We start from the raw sequence: 17934 nt of genomic DNA, 5'->3' as shown, positions 1-17934 counted from the left end.
TTGTGGGAAGGTTGTATGTGAAATAACCTTAGGACAACCACGCTCTCACCAAACATATGGTTCTCAGAACGTTATGTGCTATCTGGGTGTATTATATTTACAGTCAGTTGCTCTGAGCTCATTTTAAGATAATGCTTACCACAACCTTTATACATTTTAGACCGTATTGTGTAAGTCTAAAGGAAGACCGAGAGATAGGTGTGGTGCGAGGCACACGAATGTTCGCTGGAACTTGGTCGTAATCCTCTGACTGGTGATAAATCGACGTCTTGAAGAGGTGTATGTAACCTACCCAATCTTATCATCAGCCTAATGACCATGATTGCCAATAACCTCAAAAAATGTATAGCCTAAATAGGCCCACTGTAAATTAGAAATTCACTTCTCTGAAATATCATTCAGAACTTGCACTGTCAAGCAAATATCCATCTTCGTATGAAATTCAAACGTACACAGCATGACTCAAACCCCAGCATGGTGCTGTGATAAGGATTTGATGATCTCCACAAAAGAGAACTAGTGACCCAGTCTCGTGTCATAAATCAGTAAAACTGGAGGGGTGCAAAGTGTAGAAGCCTACCTGCGTCAAGTCACGGCCATCTTGCTGTATCACCACTAGTTTTAATTGAACTGGGTTTGGTTTTTGCAATTGAAAATACTTGTATTTTTTTAAACCTTTATTTAACTAAGCAAGTCAGTTAAGAACAAATTCTTATTTACAATGACAGCCAACTGGCGTACAGTGGGTTAACTGCCTTGTTCAGAATGACAGATTTGTACCTTGTCAGCTCGGGGATTAAATCCAGCTACCTTTTAGTTACTGGCCCAACGTTCTAACCACTAGGCAAGTCTATTTATTGCCACCCGCCGCTGCCAATGCTGATGATGATATAATTCTTCGTAACATAATAAATGTGTCATTATAGGATATTTTAGAACACTCTTTGAAAAACTCTCTTGAGTATCCTGTATTTAAATTGTGATGCCCATATACATTTCTATTTTCAAAATAGATTTTCCACCAGATGGCATCGTGTTCATAGAGAAACATGGGGAATTAGTTGCACTTACAAATGATGGAGTAGTTGTGATCAAGCTGTGCGTTGCACAAATATGCCACCTGTGTCAAAGTTGCCAATGCGTGAGACATCTATATAGAACAGGGCTCTCCAACCCTGTTCCTGGAAAGCTACGCTACTGTAGGTTTTCACTCCAACCCCAGTTGTAACTAACCTGATTCAGTTTATCAACCAGCTAATTATTCAAATTACGCATGTTAGATTAGGGTTGGAGCTAAAACCTACAGGACAGTAGCTCTCCAGGAACAGGGTTGGAGAGCCTGTTATAGAATGATCTATCCTGGGGCTGTCCCAGACAGTCCTTGATTAGAGGGGCACAATTACAAAATGCAGTGGAACTAGATTAGAAGTCCAGAGTTGAGTTTGAAGGGTCTATCTATCCTAGACTTTTTTTCCCCCCATTTTCCCTTTTTTCCATCTCCCATTCTGTTACACTAATGACAGAGTTAAACTGATTTAGACCTGTGACACCAGGTGGTTACAGTTAATTAGCAGGTAGAAGAGAAAGCCAGCAGGCTCCGGAACTCGTTGGGTAAGAGTTGAATACTCCTGGGATAGACCATTGAGACAGTGTTTCTATAAATGAAATGTGTGCCTTCACCTGATCTGTCTTGAAGAAAGGATGTATGGACATGTCATGTTTGCATTGTATGCTTGGAAGCTTGCAAGTACCAGGGTGCCAGCGGGGTATATCTAAAGCTGCCTGTTAATATCTCCTTGTCATATGTGTTCCTCTCACTGTCTCCAAGGGTGCTTTTCCAGATGATAGGTGCATCTGACAGCCTGGATGTCATCCTGGTTAGGTTTCCAGGGATGTAATACAGGAAATATTGATATGCAACTAAGCCATGATAGCATATCTCATTAGATAGATTTCTCATGAAGTCATAAAAGGTCTTGGTCACTGAGCAAAAATGACAAGACATGAGTGAAAAGCTTTTTAAAACCTCGGAGTACATGTACAGTACCAGTCAAAAGTTTGGACACACCTACTCATTCCAGGGTTTTTCTTATTTTTTACTATTTTCTACATTGTAAAAGTTACTGCTTATTTGAGCTGTTATTGACATGATATGGACTTGGTCTTTTACCAAATATCATCTGTATAACACCCCTTCCTTTTCACAACACAACTGATTGGCTCAAACGCATTAAGAAGGAAAGAAATTCCAAGGCACGCCTGTCAACTGAAATGCATTCCAGGTGACTACCTCATGAAGCTGGTTGAGAGAATGCCAAGCGTGTGCAAAGCTGTCATCAAGGCAAAGGGTGGCTACTTTGAAGAATCTAAAATATAAAGTATATTTTGATTTGTTTAACACTTTGGTTACTGCATGATTCCATACGTGTCATTTCATAGTTGTGATGTCTTCACTATTATTCTACAATGTAGAAAATAGTCCAAATGAAGAAAAACTATTGAATGAATAGATGTGTCCAACCTTTTGACGGGTACTGTATGTCAACACACAGATTCAGCAGCCAGCATGGCTAAAACATGACACTGACATACCAAAAGAACAAGCCCCTCATTGCGGGGGCCCCCTTTATACATTTATACCTCCAAAGTTACTATAGTTCAGCACTTCTGCAACGCTTCTTCTGTACAGTCTGACAGAGCTAGAGTCAATCAATTCCTTCTTGGTAGCAAGTTCTTTACAGATATTAATGTTCCAAGAGTGAACCCTTAGTTAACATAGCCCCCTAAAACCTACATGACAGTAGCTCTCCAGGAACATGGTTGGAGAGCCCTGTTATAGAATGACAGTGTTTAACTCTGTCATTATTGTAGCAGAATGGGAGATCAAAAAGTATAGGATAGATAGACCCTTCAAACTCAACGTAGGGTAAGAGCTGAATACACGTGGTCTAGGGGTACGTACATGCAATGATGTGTAAAGTGGCTGTTCCACTGGATGTCATAAGGTGAATGCACCAATTTGTAAGTCGCTCTGGATAAGAGCGTCTGCTAAATGACTTAAATGTAAATGTAATGTGAAGATATATTTTCTGTACAATCATACTTGATTTATCTATAATATCCATACTGTGTAAGTGATTATCAAAAATCTGGCAATTGGATGCCAAAGATTGCATACATTTGAATTTTTTATTTTATTTTATTTACTTCACCTTTATTTAACCAGGTAGGCAAGTTGAGAACAAGTTCTCATTTACAATTGCGACCTGGCCAAGATAAAGCAAAGCAGTTCGACAGATACAACGACACCGAGTTGCACATGGAGTAAAACAAACATACAGTCAATAATACAGTATAAACAAGTCTATATACAATGTGAGCAAATTAGGTGAGAAGGGAGGTAAAGGCAAAAAAAGGCCATGGTGGCAAAGTAAATACAATATAGCAAGTAAAACACTGGAATGGTAGTGTTGCAATGGAAGAATGTGCAAAGTAGAAATAAAAATAAAAAAACAAGGGTGGAAGGCTCAGCTGCTGATAGCCCTGTAAATTGAGCGTCATACATGGATCCAGATTTGAGATCCACCCATTCACCGAGCCCCTGGGATCCTGCTGCGTTCATTGGCCATCTGTTGTTTTAGGGCAGTGAATTCTGATTGGTTTTAAACGAGGGCAAGTCTCTACAAGACCTGCTGACTGACAAACAAGGAAAAGAGAAGGAAGAGAGAGCGCAGAAGGCACGCAGTGGTTTTTCATTGTTCCTATATGCAGACCTTATTGACAAAAAAGGGCAGAATGGATAGCTTTAATACAGAAGATGATGTGATATATCAGTCAAGCTTTAGGGGGAGGGGAACAACGGACTGTTACATCAGCGAGATGGCCTCATTTTTACTCCGAATTAAACTGATATTATGAACTGGGTGGTTCGAGCCCTGAATGCTGGTTGGCTGACAGCCACGGTATATGAGACCGTATACCACGGGTATGACAAAACATGTATTTTTACTGCTCTAATTGCATAGGAAACCGGTTTATAATAGCAATAAGTCACCTCTGGGGTTTGTGGTATATTGCCAATATACCATGGCTAAGGGCTGTGTTCAAGCACTCCGCGTTGCGTCGTGTGTATGAACAATCCTTAGTCGTGGTATATTGGCCATATACCACACCTCCTCGGGCCTTATTGCTTAAATATCACACCCTTGTCAAAATAAGACATTACATTAAAATATATAAATTCACTTTCCAGTTCTTTGCAAAACATATTTTAATCATGTTAGGAGTCTTTCCCTGCAGCTGCACCCTGTTGACAATTCTTTCAGGAATATTTGCATGTTCTTCCACAGAAGAGGTAAACCTGTTCTCCCAAATGTTCCTTAGGCTCCCTTCTTGTGGACCTCCTCTACCCCTTCCCTTTTGCCTGCTTTCTCAAGGTTCATGGAGGTTGTCTGTAGTTTTTTTTCGCCAAGCCTTGGGTTATGCAACAGTCTTCTTTGAAACCCACAAAGGGAGGTCCTGTTCGCTTGGCTTGTCTCTAGAACTCAGCCTAGAATACTCCATTTTCACCCGTTTCCTTTTCAAACGACTTACCATATCACTCTGCTGAGGACCAGTCCATGATGCCCAGAATCTTAAATATGCTACAGCGGACACTTACTGTATAGTTCTCTGGTTTTCAGCCATTACTTTTTACTTCACCAGTCATTGTAATTGAGAATATGAATGTGAAAGTCAAAATCTAGCAAATGAGAACATGTGTAGTCGAACATATTCCTTGACTCATGATTTGTAATGAAACTGCTTATTGCCATCTTATTTTGATGTATTACTTGACTAATTGTTCAAATTAGAAATATACTTCCTCTTTTTGCCGTTTCATCTAAGAGTTTGTATGAAGGGGTTGTTTTGAACCTCCGTACAAGTATACGCCACATATTGAATCATAAAAAGCCTCTTAGCTATCGACTACTCCACAGAGTCTTGCAAAGCAATGCACGAGCAGTTCACAGACAGACATGCTGAGCAATGCAAAGAGGACACTGTTGCTCATCATTGCAGGTATTATTAATACTCTGACCTCCAATGCCACTGTAGTTGGTTAATCTGCTGCTATCTTTGACTTAACGGACACATACTCTAAGCTCCTGAGGGATAAATATATCAGGAGACTTCGGAGGGAGAGTAACAGTCTGTCACATATATTTCCACATCAGATTTCACACTGTAATTGACCAGCCTTGGCCAGACTGTTGCATTCAGACAATCAATCAGCACGTATACAGCAGGCTCTTTATAGTCTAGACACCACTTGCAGGTCATGGATCACAGATGCACTTTTGAACTTTATATTTTGATTTTGTTCACGTGTCAATGGAGAAAGTTATTTTCAAATCTCATGTGCATCTTATAGCAGCATATTCCCTAACAGCTAGACTATTAATGCTGGTTTGAATCATTAAAATGACTTGATTGTATTTTATAGAATATAAGGTATTGTATGTGGAGGAGAGAGCTCCCTTGATTTGGGTTATCTTACAAGGGGAAAAGTGAGTCTGCCGTGAGAGTTCAGGTCTTGTCTTGTGGAAGAGCTCATGGTGGAATCGCTGACTTGCACCATGCACACACATAGCCGTTGCCATTGTCTTGTCCTTGTCTTGCAGATTAGATTAATTGAAATTTCCCCGCCAAGGATGGATGCAAGCACTGACCTGTGGAGAACTCAGCCTTTTAATCTGTCTCTGTATCCTCCAAGCTCTGCCATTGAGAACAGGCCTCTTACATGGGGGTTGAAAGGCCAGCGAAACTGATGCTTATCATCTGACAATTACCGTAAGCTGATTCCTAGTAGAAAACAAAGACATTTGTGCTATAGATACAGTGCCTTGCGAAAGTATTCGGCCCCCTTGAACTTTGCGACCTTTGCCACATTTCAGGCTTCAAACATAAAGATATAAAACTGTATTTTTTTGTGAAGAATCAACAACAAGTGGGACACAATCATGAAGTGGAACGACATTTATTGGATATTTCAAACTTTTTTAACAAATCAAAAACTGAAAAATTGGGCGTGCAAAATTATTCAGCCCCCTTAAGTTAATACTTTGTAGCGCCACCTTTTGCTGCGATTACAGCTGTAAGTCGCTTGGTATGTCTCTATCAGTTTTGCACATCGAGAGACTGACATTTTTTCCCATTCCTCCTTGCAAAACAGCTCGAGCTCAGTGAGGTTGGATGGAGAGCATTTGTGAACAGCAGTTTTCAATTCTTTCCACAGATTCTCGATTGGTTTCAGGTCTGGACTTTGACTTGGCCATTCTAACACCTGGATATGTTTATTTTTGAACCATTACATTGTAGGTTTTGCTTGATGTTTTGTTGGAAGACAAATCTCCATCCCAGTCTCAGGTCTTTTGCAGACTCCATCAGGTTTTCTTCCAGAATAGTCCTGTATTTGGCTCCATCCATCTTCCCATCAATTTTAACCATCTTCCCTGTCCCTGCTGAAGAAAAGCAGGCCCAAACCATGATGCTGCCACCACCATGTTTGACAGTGGGGATGGTGTGTTTAGGGTGATGAGCTGTGTTGCTTTTACGCCAAACATAACGTTTTGCATTGTTGCCAAAAAGTTACATTTTGGTTTCATCTGACCAGAGCACCTTCTTCCACATGTTTGGTGTGTCTCGCAGGTGGCTTGTGGCAAACTTTAAACAACACTTTTTATGGATATCTTTAAGAAATGGCTTTCTTCTTGCCACTCTTCCATAAAGGCCAGATTTGTGCAATATACGACTGATTGTTGTCCTATGGACAGAGTCTCCCACCTCAGCTGTAGATCTCTGCAGTTCATCCAGAGTGATCATGTGCCTCTTGGCTGCATCTCTGATCAGTCTTCTCCTTGTATGAGCTGAAAGTTTAGAGGGATGGCCAGGTCTTGGTAGATTTGCAGTGGTCTGATACTCCTTCCATTTCAATATTATCGCTTGCACAGTGCTCCTTGGGATGTTTAAAGCTTGGGAAATCTTTTTGTATCCAAATCCGGCTTTAAACTTCTTCACAACAGTATCTCGGACCTGCCTGGTGTGTTCCTTCTTCTTCATGATGCTCTCTGCGCTTTTAACGGACCTCTGAGACTATCACAGTGCAGGTGCATTTATACGGAGACTTGATTACACACAGGTGGATTGTATTTATCATCATTAGTCATTTAGGTCAACATTGGATCATTCAGAGATCCTCACTGAACTTCTGGAGAGAGTTTGCTGCACTGAAAGTAAAGGGGCTGAATAATTTTGCACGCCCAATTTTTCAGTTTTTGATTTGTTAAAAAAGTTTTAAATATCCAATAAATGTCGTTCCACTTCATGATTGTGTCCCACTTGTTGTTGATTCTTCACAAAAAAATACAGTTTTATATCTTTATGTTTGAAGCCTGAAATGTGGCAAAAGGTCGCAAAGTTCAATGGGGCCGAATACTTTCGCAAGGCACTGTATGGGCAAAGAAAACCCTGGGAAAAACAGAGTTTCAACAACAGAATACATTCCATGCATATCTACTGTAGCCTGGTATATTTACCTCACATACAGTACAGAATTGACATAGGATCAACATAGGTACACAATACCAGTGAAAACAAGGATATTTTATTGACCAAATTAGATCAAGCTAATAGAGCAGTGGTGTGTACAGGGCTGGGTGGGCCTTCAGTGCGTTGCGAGAGACACTCTGTGTCAGACACTGGCCGTTAGCAGAGCCAGCTGGGCTCGACGCCCACTCGCCTGTTATGTAAGCGCCAACATTCCATGACTATGCGTTCTGCACAAAGAAGGCATACTGATCATGCTAAGTCCGTCCAAGGCAGGGGAGAGACCAAGCTCCTACTCACCTGAAGGGGATGATGCTGTGCTAACAATGAATACTGACTGCTCAGATAACAGGGAGATCTGGGTGGATTTCCTCCTGTCCTATTGGTATATACACACAAGCCAGAGACCAGATTCCCCTTGTAGACAAACTAATGTTTCTTCCCCCCCAAAGGAAACCTTTAAAACCCATTATTTGATTTACTTGTCTTGTTAACTGACCATTCAGAATCTCAATATCTATAGGCTTGTGTTCCCTACAGCTAATTTACCACGAATACACACACACACACACACACACAGGGCCGAGGATTGAGATGGTACAAGAAGGGCCTGGCACAGCCCAGCCTCTATGAAGGCTGGGGGTGCCTGGCTGGGCACTGAAGGACCTCAGTGGGAAAGCATCTGCCCAAATGAGAACACTGTGTTCCCGACTCCACAACTGCTTCCCAGGCTGCTGGAACAAAAGACTTGAAGCCAGTCCGAGTAAATTGAGCAAAGACGGCCTTCTCCACCTTTTTACTGATAAAGCGTTAGGGTTGCTTTGTTTTTCAAATATGGCATGCAAAAGATTGATCACTGAGAAAATCATAGATGAGATTGCTAAGCAATGCATGATTTGACTCAAAGCATGCATTGCTTGGCATCCTTTGACATTATTATGCAGACTTTATTTAGTGTTATCGACCACTATGCATAGTTAACAAAATGGATTATCATACTTACAAACCTGAGACAAATATCAGTCCATTTCTAGTATAAAGGCTTAAAATGCCTAATGCGCCTTTATGAGGCGGCAGGGTAGCCTAGTGGTTAGAGCGTTGGACTAGTAACCGGAAGGTTGCAAGTTCAAACCCCCGAGCTGACAAGGTACGAATCTGTCGTTCTGCCCCTGAACAGGCAGTTAACTTGCTGTTCCTAGGCCGTCATTGAAAATAATAATTTGTTCTTAACTGATGTGCCTGGTTAAATAAAGGTAAATACATTTTAAAATATGAGCATAGTTCAAGGACAGGCACTTTTTTATTGCTAAAGCCATTATGGATAACTTGTCAAATATACTTCCTGAAATACTATCCACTTTGGTGAGGGAGGGAAACTCCCTGTAATTTCCTTGGCTTTATGTTCTTCCAATGTCCTCCTCACCATTTAAGAGATGTTCCCATTGCCAGGAATGTTAGTAATGACTTGATAGAGCATGCTGGTTCTCATAAGACTTGTGCAGTACAAGGCAGAGTATTGTAAGGCTACGCCCCATGGGCTGTTGTGTGAGCATATCCAGCCAGGTTATTTTACTAAATAGCAATGCCTAGAAACACTAACAGTAGACAGCCAGACAGCCAGTATACATTACAATACACAGGAACCCTACAAATGACTTCCAATTAGAATGACCTGTTTACTTGCTGGTTGACCAATGGACTCCAAAGACCTGATGTATTTTTTTTGTTGCTATTACTCCCTGTGTACTTGGATATTTCTTCAAGCATGCAAGTATGTTTCAATCAAACATATTCAGTATGCAGGTGTTTACTCTTGGGGCAGCACTGTTGACATAGTGAGGCGGGAATATACCTGAGCAAGCAGTTGATTAAACCAGAAACAGGCCATGCCAATCAGTTAAAGATAGACACCACCGCTTTGCAACTGAGTAAGGGCTCAACTCAATGAATTGACCTTCAGCAACAATTCAGGTCAGGTCATCCATTTGATTTGGCCATACATTCGTCCACTCTACCTCGTGAAGATTGTTATCTGAGAGCCCTGTCTGTGTGGCTGTGTGGTTAAATGTCTAGCCCGTGCCAGATGAAAGTGTTGCAGCAGTTGAGCATCCGTTGTCAGCGACTACTAGCAGGGAACAGGAGGTATGGCTGGGGCAGCTGGCTGAGATGGGCCAGCCAACGGGACCGCTCCCTGCCAAGTGTCAGTGATCACGCCGTCGCACGCTGACCCACGGCATGGGCAACAGATTCACAATTTATAGAGCCTCAGAAGGGTCTTGCAACACAGACACTCTCATGTGTCCGTCAGTGTCGCTCCGCTAGCCAATTCCCCCTTGGTCACATTGCACTGCATCCATTCCCCTTGAGAGAGAGAGAGAGAGAGAGAGAGGGAGAGAGGGAGAGAGGGAGAGAGAGAGAGAGGGAGAGAGGGAGAGAGGGAGAGAGGGAGAGAGGGAGAGGGAGAGAGAGAGAGAGAGAGAGAGAGAGAGAGAGAGAGAGAGAGAGAGAGCTGGCAAAGCACTCATCTCCATAACCTCGACACCAGTGTCAAGAGTTGAGTATCAAGGACATACAGCCAATTGTCTTGCCGTTACATAGAGATGGCTTTGTTACTTAAAATACTGAACACCTGGTTAGATTTGGACAGTTACTGCATTCAACTGTCGCTGTATTTGTCGGACACTCACAGGCCATATGTAGACAAGAAATATTGCAGTGTTTTCAAACGTGACTCTTGGGTCATAATCATGTCCCAATTACTGACAGACCATGGTGAAATGTATCACAACCACACCATGTGAAACTTACTCAAATCTGAGAGGCAATGAGTGTGATCGTACCCCTTTGCTGTATAGAGTTTCTGAAGACATTTAGTTGGTCCTAACGGTCAGTGCTGAGCAATGTGACTATAGGGGCCTCACGCCATTTAGGAAAGGGATTCAGATATTATGCTATTAAAAAACATTTTCATTTCTTGAAAGTACATTTTCAATTAATTCATTTAATTTCAGTTCTGATCCTGAAATGACTAAGAAATTAACCCCATTTTGTTTGGATCACTGTATTAATCCAGTCACGCTCCACAGACAAAGGTCAACAATAATCTCCACTTGAGTATTCAGTCCATTGACTATATCAACAAATGGTGCTAAAATATGTCTCCCGCACACAGACAACTTATCCTCTCTGATAGCCAACAGTCGTGGGGACGTAATGTGAAGAAACCCAATTCCCATTCATATCAACAGCCTGACCGGCTGTCCCACTATTTGTGGTTGACCCAGTTCACTTGAGTGGGCTGAAGGATTGACCAACTTTGCTACAGCGATTTTTTTTTTGTCCAGATTTTTCCCGGCATACATTGAGAGCATCTACAGAGAAGACTCAGGAACCCAGCTTCATATAAATGTGCTCTCGAAGTCATAGCTTAATACTTGAGCCTTTCATGCCCCAACGTGCTTTGTGTTGGGTCAGAGTAGCCCTTTTAGCAGTGCTCTCTCACCCCTCCTGTCCCTCTCAGTCTCTGCAATCTTTTAATCACTGCTGTGCCTTTGAGGGGGAAAAAAAGCATTGTTACCCTATTGGCTGCTGTTGGTGGAGCTGTTGTTGGTGGAGCTGTTGCTAAGGGAAGGGGTTGAGAGGGTAATGGAGGTGGGAGATTGCCGTTTGAGGAAGCCATATGGATAATTTGTGTTTGATACACATCAAGCATAGACAGATATATTGAGGTCTAAAATTATTGGCAACTTTTATAAATATGAGCAAAAAAATATTTAAAAAATACAAATACTGAGCTATATTGTACTCCAAAAAAACTAAAATACAAATACTGAGCTACATTGTGCACAAAAAAATACAAAATACAAATACTGAGCTATATTGTACACTCAAAAATATACTCAGAGATGAAGTGCTAAAAATTCTCTAAAAGATAGGGGTCGAAAGTATTGGCACCCCTGTTTTCAATACTCCAGCACCCTGAGCCTTGAAATAATTTACATTTTGAGCATACAATATAGCTCAGGGTGTGTATTATGTATTTTTTGCTCATCTTTATCAAGAAATTCTGACCTATATATGTTGTGTTGTTTTACAAACGATAACGACTCCATTGGGTTAGCATCTGCATTGCTTGCTCTTTGGGGTTTTAGGCAGAGTTTTTTGTAGAAGTACTTTGTGACATCTGATGTAAGCTGTATACATACATTTGATTAGTAATTCAATGACCCATATTAAGAAAAATTTAATGAAAGTAATGGTCTTGTTTCAGCGCTTTGAGAAGTGTTCGGAATGATTAATCAGAGCAATATTCTTTTGGTCAAAAACCAGATTATTTATGCCATGAATCTTTAGCTGTATGCTCCTTTTTATTAATCCCATCTCTCGTCAGAGTCAAACAAGATTGTGTGATATGCAAGTTGAACAATTGCCAGCTGATTGTTGAGGAAACTGGTTAAACAGCCATTGATATTTTGACTGAGGAACAAAGGAAAACAGTCATGAACTCTTAGGTTACATCAGTCCTGTGTTTATGACTCAATGGCATACGAAAGCACTGTAAATCAGTTATAAACCTACATTTCCTTAACCAGGCCCACTGCAGCCATCACTTGCATGAGAAGTCACACCTTAGGGAATTGAGCCATGAGCTCAACGCAGGAAATAGTTAAGGGTCAAATGACCACAGATAACCCCAGCTAGAAGGTTCCCTTCCAGCTAAATATTACTAACAGATATACAATAACTGCAATGTTCACCCAAGGTCATTCCAGGGCAAGTGGCAGGGCTCATGGTGCACCATAAGCCTCATACTATGCAAGTTAGTGCCCAGACTTGCAGTAAACTTTCAGGGAAGCCTGTATTGCAACAAAGACAACAGCAATTGTACAGAACAGAAATCAGTGCTCATGTTATAGCATGTCAAAGTCACCTAGTCTTAACAGGAATCTGCCATAAACATCAGCAAGTAACATTTGGAATGCAGACCAAGCAAGAGCCTATGCTATATAGACTGGCAACTAAACCAGGGACGAAACTACTAGAATGAAAATGGCATAGCCATTGGCCCTTCACAAGTCTAGTCAATACCACTCCTTGACAATACCTGCACACAAATTTGAGCTGAATACAAGACAGGAGTTTAAGTCTTTATTTAGTTGTACTGCATTTGTGCACAATATAAAAATTGAAATAACCAAGGACAACACAGAAAGGAATAGTGTTACAATACCATCACTCCAAAAAGGGTAGGTTGACATTTTTATACCAATCAGACAATGTGGACAAGATGGGCATCGGAGCAGGACTTGAGTTATAGAAATTCAAGGCACAGCATGTTTCATCAGGAGTGCTACAGAGACATGAACAAATAATTACTTTTTTTAAATAAAAGGCCCTTAAAAACAAGCCCATATGCTAAAGTGTGCTTTACATTTTAAGGAGGGACAGAACAACCAGCATTCTAAATACTCCTGCAGTCAAATCTTTTTAGAGACATTTACAAAAGACATGGCATACAGACACCCAGTTCCTTTGACATACACGTGAATCCACATTGAATGTTTGGACTTGAAATGAAGACTGATGTTATCTACCTACCAGAGCCATGATTCAACAAGACTCCAAATACGATACCAACAACTCTGTAAACAGCCAATAAGCATGAAATGTCAACTCTGATAAACTTACAATGCACAGTTCAACAAATCAGACATGGCCTTAAACATTCAGGAACATGTGCAGGTGTCAATCAGATTGGTTTAAATGTAGGATTAGTGGAGTTTTGGGAAGCAAGGGACGAGGGGGTGGCGTGTCACTACTCAAGTCAGGATTGAAAGACAAGTAGCTCAGGGCCCGGTATCCCAAAATAATCTTTAGGCTAAGTTCATCATTAAAACCATAGGATCCTATGGTTCTAACAATTAACTAAGCCTTAAGATGCTCCTGGGAAACCAGGCCCTGGTCAGTACACCGGTCCCTGGTCAGTTGCACTAAGTCTCTGATAACACCACTGTGTGTGAGTCAAGCAGTCCAAGGTCAGTTAAAAGTGACCCTATCTCATAAAGTTACCACCTCCGATCTCCCTCTTGTAGCGGTTGGTGAGGTGGTCTGCTTGCACTGTGAGTTTTGACAGGACACCAAACAGTCCCCTGAGGTGGTAGTGGAACTGGCCTTCCAGATCAGAGCCCTCTTCACCAGGGAGCTCCCCAATTATCAGCTGCTGCTCCTCTTGCTTGACAGCCATTTCCAGGAAGCTGGCCCCACCACTCATCTCCCTCTTCAGCAGGCCCCACTCCATGTCATTCTTGATGGACTTGAGGAGGAGGTAGTGCTCGTACATGTCCTTCTGCTTGTTAGGGTAGGGAGGCTCGTCCACCACCACAACCTGCTGGCTCTCCTGCACCTCCAGGGGCACATCCCGCAACAGGCTGGGTACCATGATGGTCTCATCCATGTTGTTGGTTGCAGCGATGAAGCGGTGCATCACATTGAGGAGGGAGTTCTTGTTGCTGGCCGGGTCACTGCTAATTTGCATCATTGTGGAGGTTTTGGCAAGACTTGGGTTTGCAGGAAACAGGTGGAGTAAGGTAAAGTTTGATGTTAAGGCTGACTGATGATCGAAATGTCACTGTGGAAATAGAAACATTGAAGCCATGAGACAAAATAATATTGCATCTCAGCGCTATAAAGAACAGCCATTGGTCAACAGAATACAGCCACACTAACAGAAAGGCCTACTAAATAAATAGGCCATCACGTCAGCCTACTAAGAACGCAGCAAAAGGCATGTACCACTATTGTCTGCTTATGACATTTTCATCTGGTAAAGTAAGCGTGGCTACACAACAGTAAATGGAGACATGAACAGAATGAAGATCCACTTCATAAACACAGGGCTTAAAGGCTTAATCTGACTGCTGCGTACCAGAGTAGGCTATGGTTTAGGCTATGGTTTGGGATGCCAATGACAGAACAGAATGTCCACACTAAAACGAAGGTAGCCTAATGCTATCAGAAAAAAAAAACATTTTCCCGCAATGTTGCGAACAAACAAGGCGTTATACATTTAACCGGTAGCGCTTCCTGTACAATCTTGTATAGTATCTACTTAACCTTGCCATATTTACAGAAAACTGAGAGCGCCCAAATAAACGATAAGTCTCGAACAAAACAAATACTGACCTGTACAAACTCTTTCTTGATAATATTCCTTGCTCCACCCGCTCGTACAAAAACAAGTATGTATATACTTCCTCGGCTTTTGTAGCCAGACGTGGACCTTTATAGTGGGCACGCCGGCTAGAAAAAAACGACCTCTCCCACTTCACGGTTTCAATGGCGCAATAGGATAGTATTGAGGAAATGGGGCGTCAACTTTAGGTTACTGACAGTGATAAAAAGCAATCAGAGAGCACATTATTTTGTGAGCTTGTCCGCAGCAAAGACCCGCAGTAATGCTACGGTGTTTTTAAGCTTGATACATTGTTTCAAAAATCATAATGAGAGAATCGGTGTTTGTATATGGCAACTATTTTAGTTCTAATCACGAATGGTAATTTCAATGCACTCGTTTTCTAAAATATATTTTATTATTATTAGCCTATTACCCTATTATGTAATAGTCCACAATATAGTAGGCCTTGTGTGCCTATTTATTACGAGTCCTATCCTACTTTTTCTCTCATAGCCTAGGCCTACTAAATAAGATACAAGCACACAATGAAACGGCTGACATGATTAACAAGAATGCTTGAAACTATGATAGTTGAAAGTGTTCAGTGTATACAGACCAGAACAGTCTTGCTTCATAAATAATTAATGACATGCTGTCATATGAAAATACAGAAGTGGACTGACTTGAAAAGTTACCTTGGCCACAAATTGTGTGAGACAATTGGATCCATAGGATAATTGGGGTCTATTTTCTAAAGGCTCTGTGTGAGTCACAGCCTTTTAGAAATCACTAAGGGTTTACAATACTGTCATCTGGTGTTCATTTAAACACATGCCACATCCATGCTGAAATGGAGTGGTAAATTCAAGCATAGATACATAGTATGGTAGAAATAACTCAAAATCAGATTTTGCTTTGCATTTTACTAGCTTTTCATTTATTTAAACATTCTATGTATACATTTCAGCTTTTGTTGTATAGCATACGATTAATAATAACTAAACATGCTCGTTTATGAACAGTGATTGCATTGCTGTGATTGCTGGGATACTGTGGTTATAGGTATTCATAGCTGTATTTACTACGTTACAGCCTTATTCTAAAATGTATCAAATAAAATAATAATATTCATCAATCTACACACAAAACCCCATAATGACAAAGCAAAACATTTTTTTTTTTACATTTCTGCAAATGTATTACAAAAAAAAACTGAAATATTATTTACATAAGTATTCAGACCCTTTGCTATCAGACTCAAAATTGAGCTCAGGTGCATCCTGTGTCCATTGATCATCCTTGATTGGAGTCCACCTGTGGTAAATTCAATTGATTGGACGTGATTTGGAAAGGCCCACACCTGTCTATATAAGGTCCCACAGTTGACAGTGCATGTTAGAGCACAAACCAAGCCATGAGGTCGAATGAATTGTCTGTAGAGCTCCGAGGCAGGATTGTGTCGAGGTACAGATCTGGGGAAGGGTACTATAACATTTCTGCAGGACTGAAGAGCCCAAGAACACAGTGGCCTCCATCATTCTTACATGGAAGAAGTTTGGAACCACCAAGACTGAGCAATCGGGGGAAAAGGGCATTAGTCAGGGAGGTGGCCAAGAACCCGATGGTCACTCTGACAGAGGTCAAGAGTTCCTCTGTGGAGATGAGAGAACCTCCCAGAAGGACAACCATCTCCTCAGCACTCCACCAATCAGACCTTTATGGTAGAGGGGCCAGAAGGAAGCCACTACATGACAGCCCGTTAGGAGTTTGCAGAAAGGCACCTAAAGGACTCTCAGACCATGAGAAACAAGATTCTCTGGTCTGATGAAGCCAAGATTGAACACTGTGGCCTGAATGCCAAGCGTCATGTCTGGAGGAAACCTGGCACCATCCCTACGTTGAAGCATGGTGGTGGCAGCATCATGTTGTGTGGTTGTTTTTCAGCAGCAGGGACTGGGAGACTAGTCAGGATCGAAGGAAAGACGAACGGAGCAAAGTACAGAGAGATCCTTGATGAAAATCTGTTCCAGAGCACTCAGGACCTCAGACTGGGGCGAAGCTTCACCTTCCAGCAGGACAACGACCCTAAGCACACACCCAAGACAGAGCAGGAGTGGCTTCGGGACAAGTCTCTGAATGTCCTTGAGTGGCCCAGATCTAACATTTCCGGAGAGACCTGAAAATAGGTGTACAGCGACGCTCCCCATCCAACCTGACAGAGCTTGAGAGGATCAGCAGAGAAGAATGGGAGACACTCCCGAAATACAGGTGTGCCAAGCTTGTAGAGTCATACCCAAGACTCAAGGCTGTAATCGCTGCCAAACGTGCCTCAACAAAGTACTGCGTAAAGGGTCTAAATACTTTTGTAAATGTGATATTTAAATTAAAAAATGTATCTACATTTGCAAATATTTAAAAAAAAAAACAGTTTTTGCCTTTTCATTATGCGGTATTGCGTGTAGATTGATGAAGAAAAAAATACAATTCAAACCATTTTAGAATAAGTCTGTGACGTAACAAAATATGGAAAAGGTCAAGGGGGCTGAATACTTTCCGAATGCACTGTACATTACAATGCATACACAAAAACACGTTCAAGTTGCAATCACAAGTAAAAATCACGGCATTAATGAAACTGAAAGACTTTTGTTGATTCATTTGCATAGGTAGGGTATGGGTCACTTTTAATATCTCTGTCTTGGCCTGTGAAATAGAGAGAAGGTGGGTTCTTCGGGTGGATCTGCCTGACACTTGTCCTCGACAGACCAGTCTCTGAAGGGGTACTTGAACAGGAAGACAGTAAAGTCCAGACACAGTTTCTCTCTTCGCTTCAAATCTAATCAAATCAAATTGTATTTGTCACAGACACATGGTTAGGAGATGTTAATGCGAGTGTAGCGAAATGCTTGTGCTTCTAGTTCTGACAATGCAGTAATAACCAACGAGGAATCTAACCTAACAATTTCACAACAAATACCTTATACACACACAAGTGTAAAGGAATGAAGAATATGTACATAAAAATATTTGAATGAGGGATGGTACAGAACGGCATAGGCAAGATGCAGTAGATGGTATAGAGTACAGTATATACATATGAGATCAGTAATGTAGGGTATGTAAACATTATATGAAGTGGCATTGTTTAAAGTGGCTAGTGATACATGTTTCAT

At 41.4% G+C, this 17934-nt stretch overlaps 1 protein-coding gene and 1 long non-coding RNA gene across 2 annotated transcripts; one reads left to right on the top strand and one right to left on the bottom strand.

Moving 5' to 3' along the window:
- Window positions 1-3729: 3729 nt before the first annotated feature.
- LOC118383745 (uncharacterized) lies at window positions 3730-4818 on the top strand. The gene is made up of 2 exons (XR_004825699.1): window positions 3730-3985; window positions 4384-4818. It is a non-coding gene; the product is annotated as an uncharacterized LOC118383745 (long non-coding RNA).
- A 7904-nt stretch (window positions 4819-12722) lies between these two features.
- LOC118376673 (mid1-interacting protein 1-like) lies at window positions 12723-14997 on the bottom strand. Its single transcript, XM_035763415.2, has 2 exons — window positions 14770-14997; window positions 12723-14215 (listed from the first exon to the last, which is right to left on the bottom strand). The coding sequence occupies exon 2, from the start codon at window positions 14123-14125 to the stop codon at window positions 13640-13642; it is 486 nt and encodes a 161-aa protein (XP_035619308.1). The 5' UTR covers window positions 14126-14215; window positions 14770-14997; the 3' UTR covers window positions 12723-13639.
- Window positions 14998-17934: the final 2937 nt, after the last annotated feature.

Source organism: Oncorhynchus keta, chromosome 4, assembly GCF_023373465.1.
Source record: "Oncorhynchus keta strain PuntledgeMale-10-30-2019 chromosome 4, Oket_V2, whole genome shotgun sequence".
NCBI classification, from domain to species: Eukaryota; Metazoa; Chordata; class Actinopteri; order Salmoniformes; family Salmonidae; genus Oncorhynchus; species Oncorhynchus keta.
Note: the sequence above shows the minus strand (reverse complement) of the source record. Positions and strands in the feature narration are given on the sequence as shown.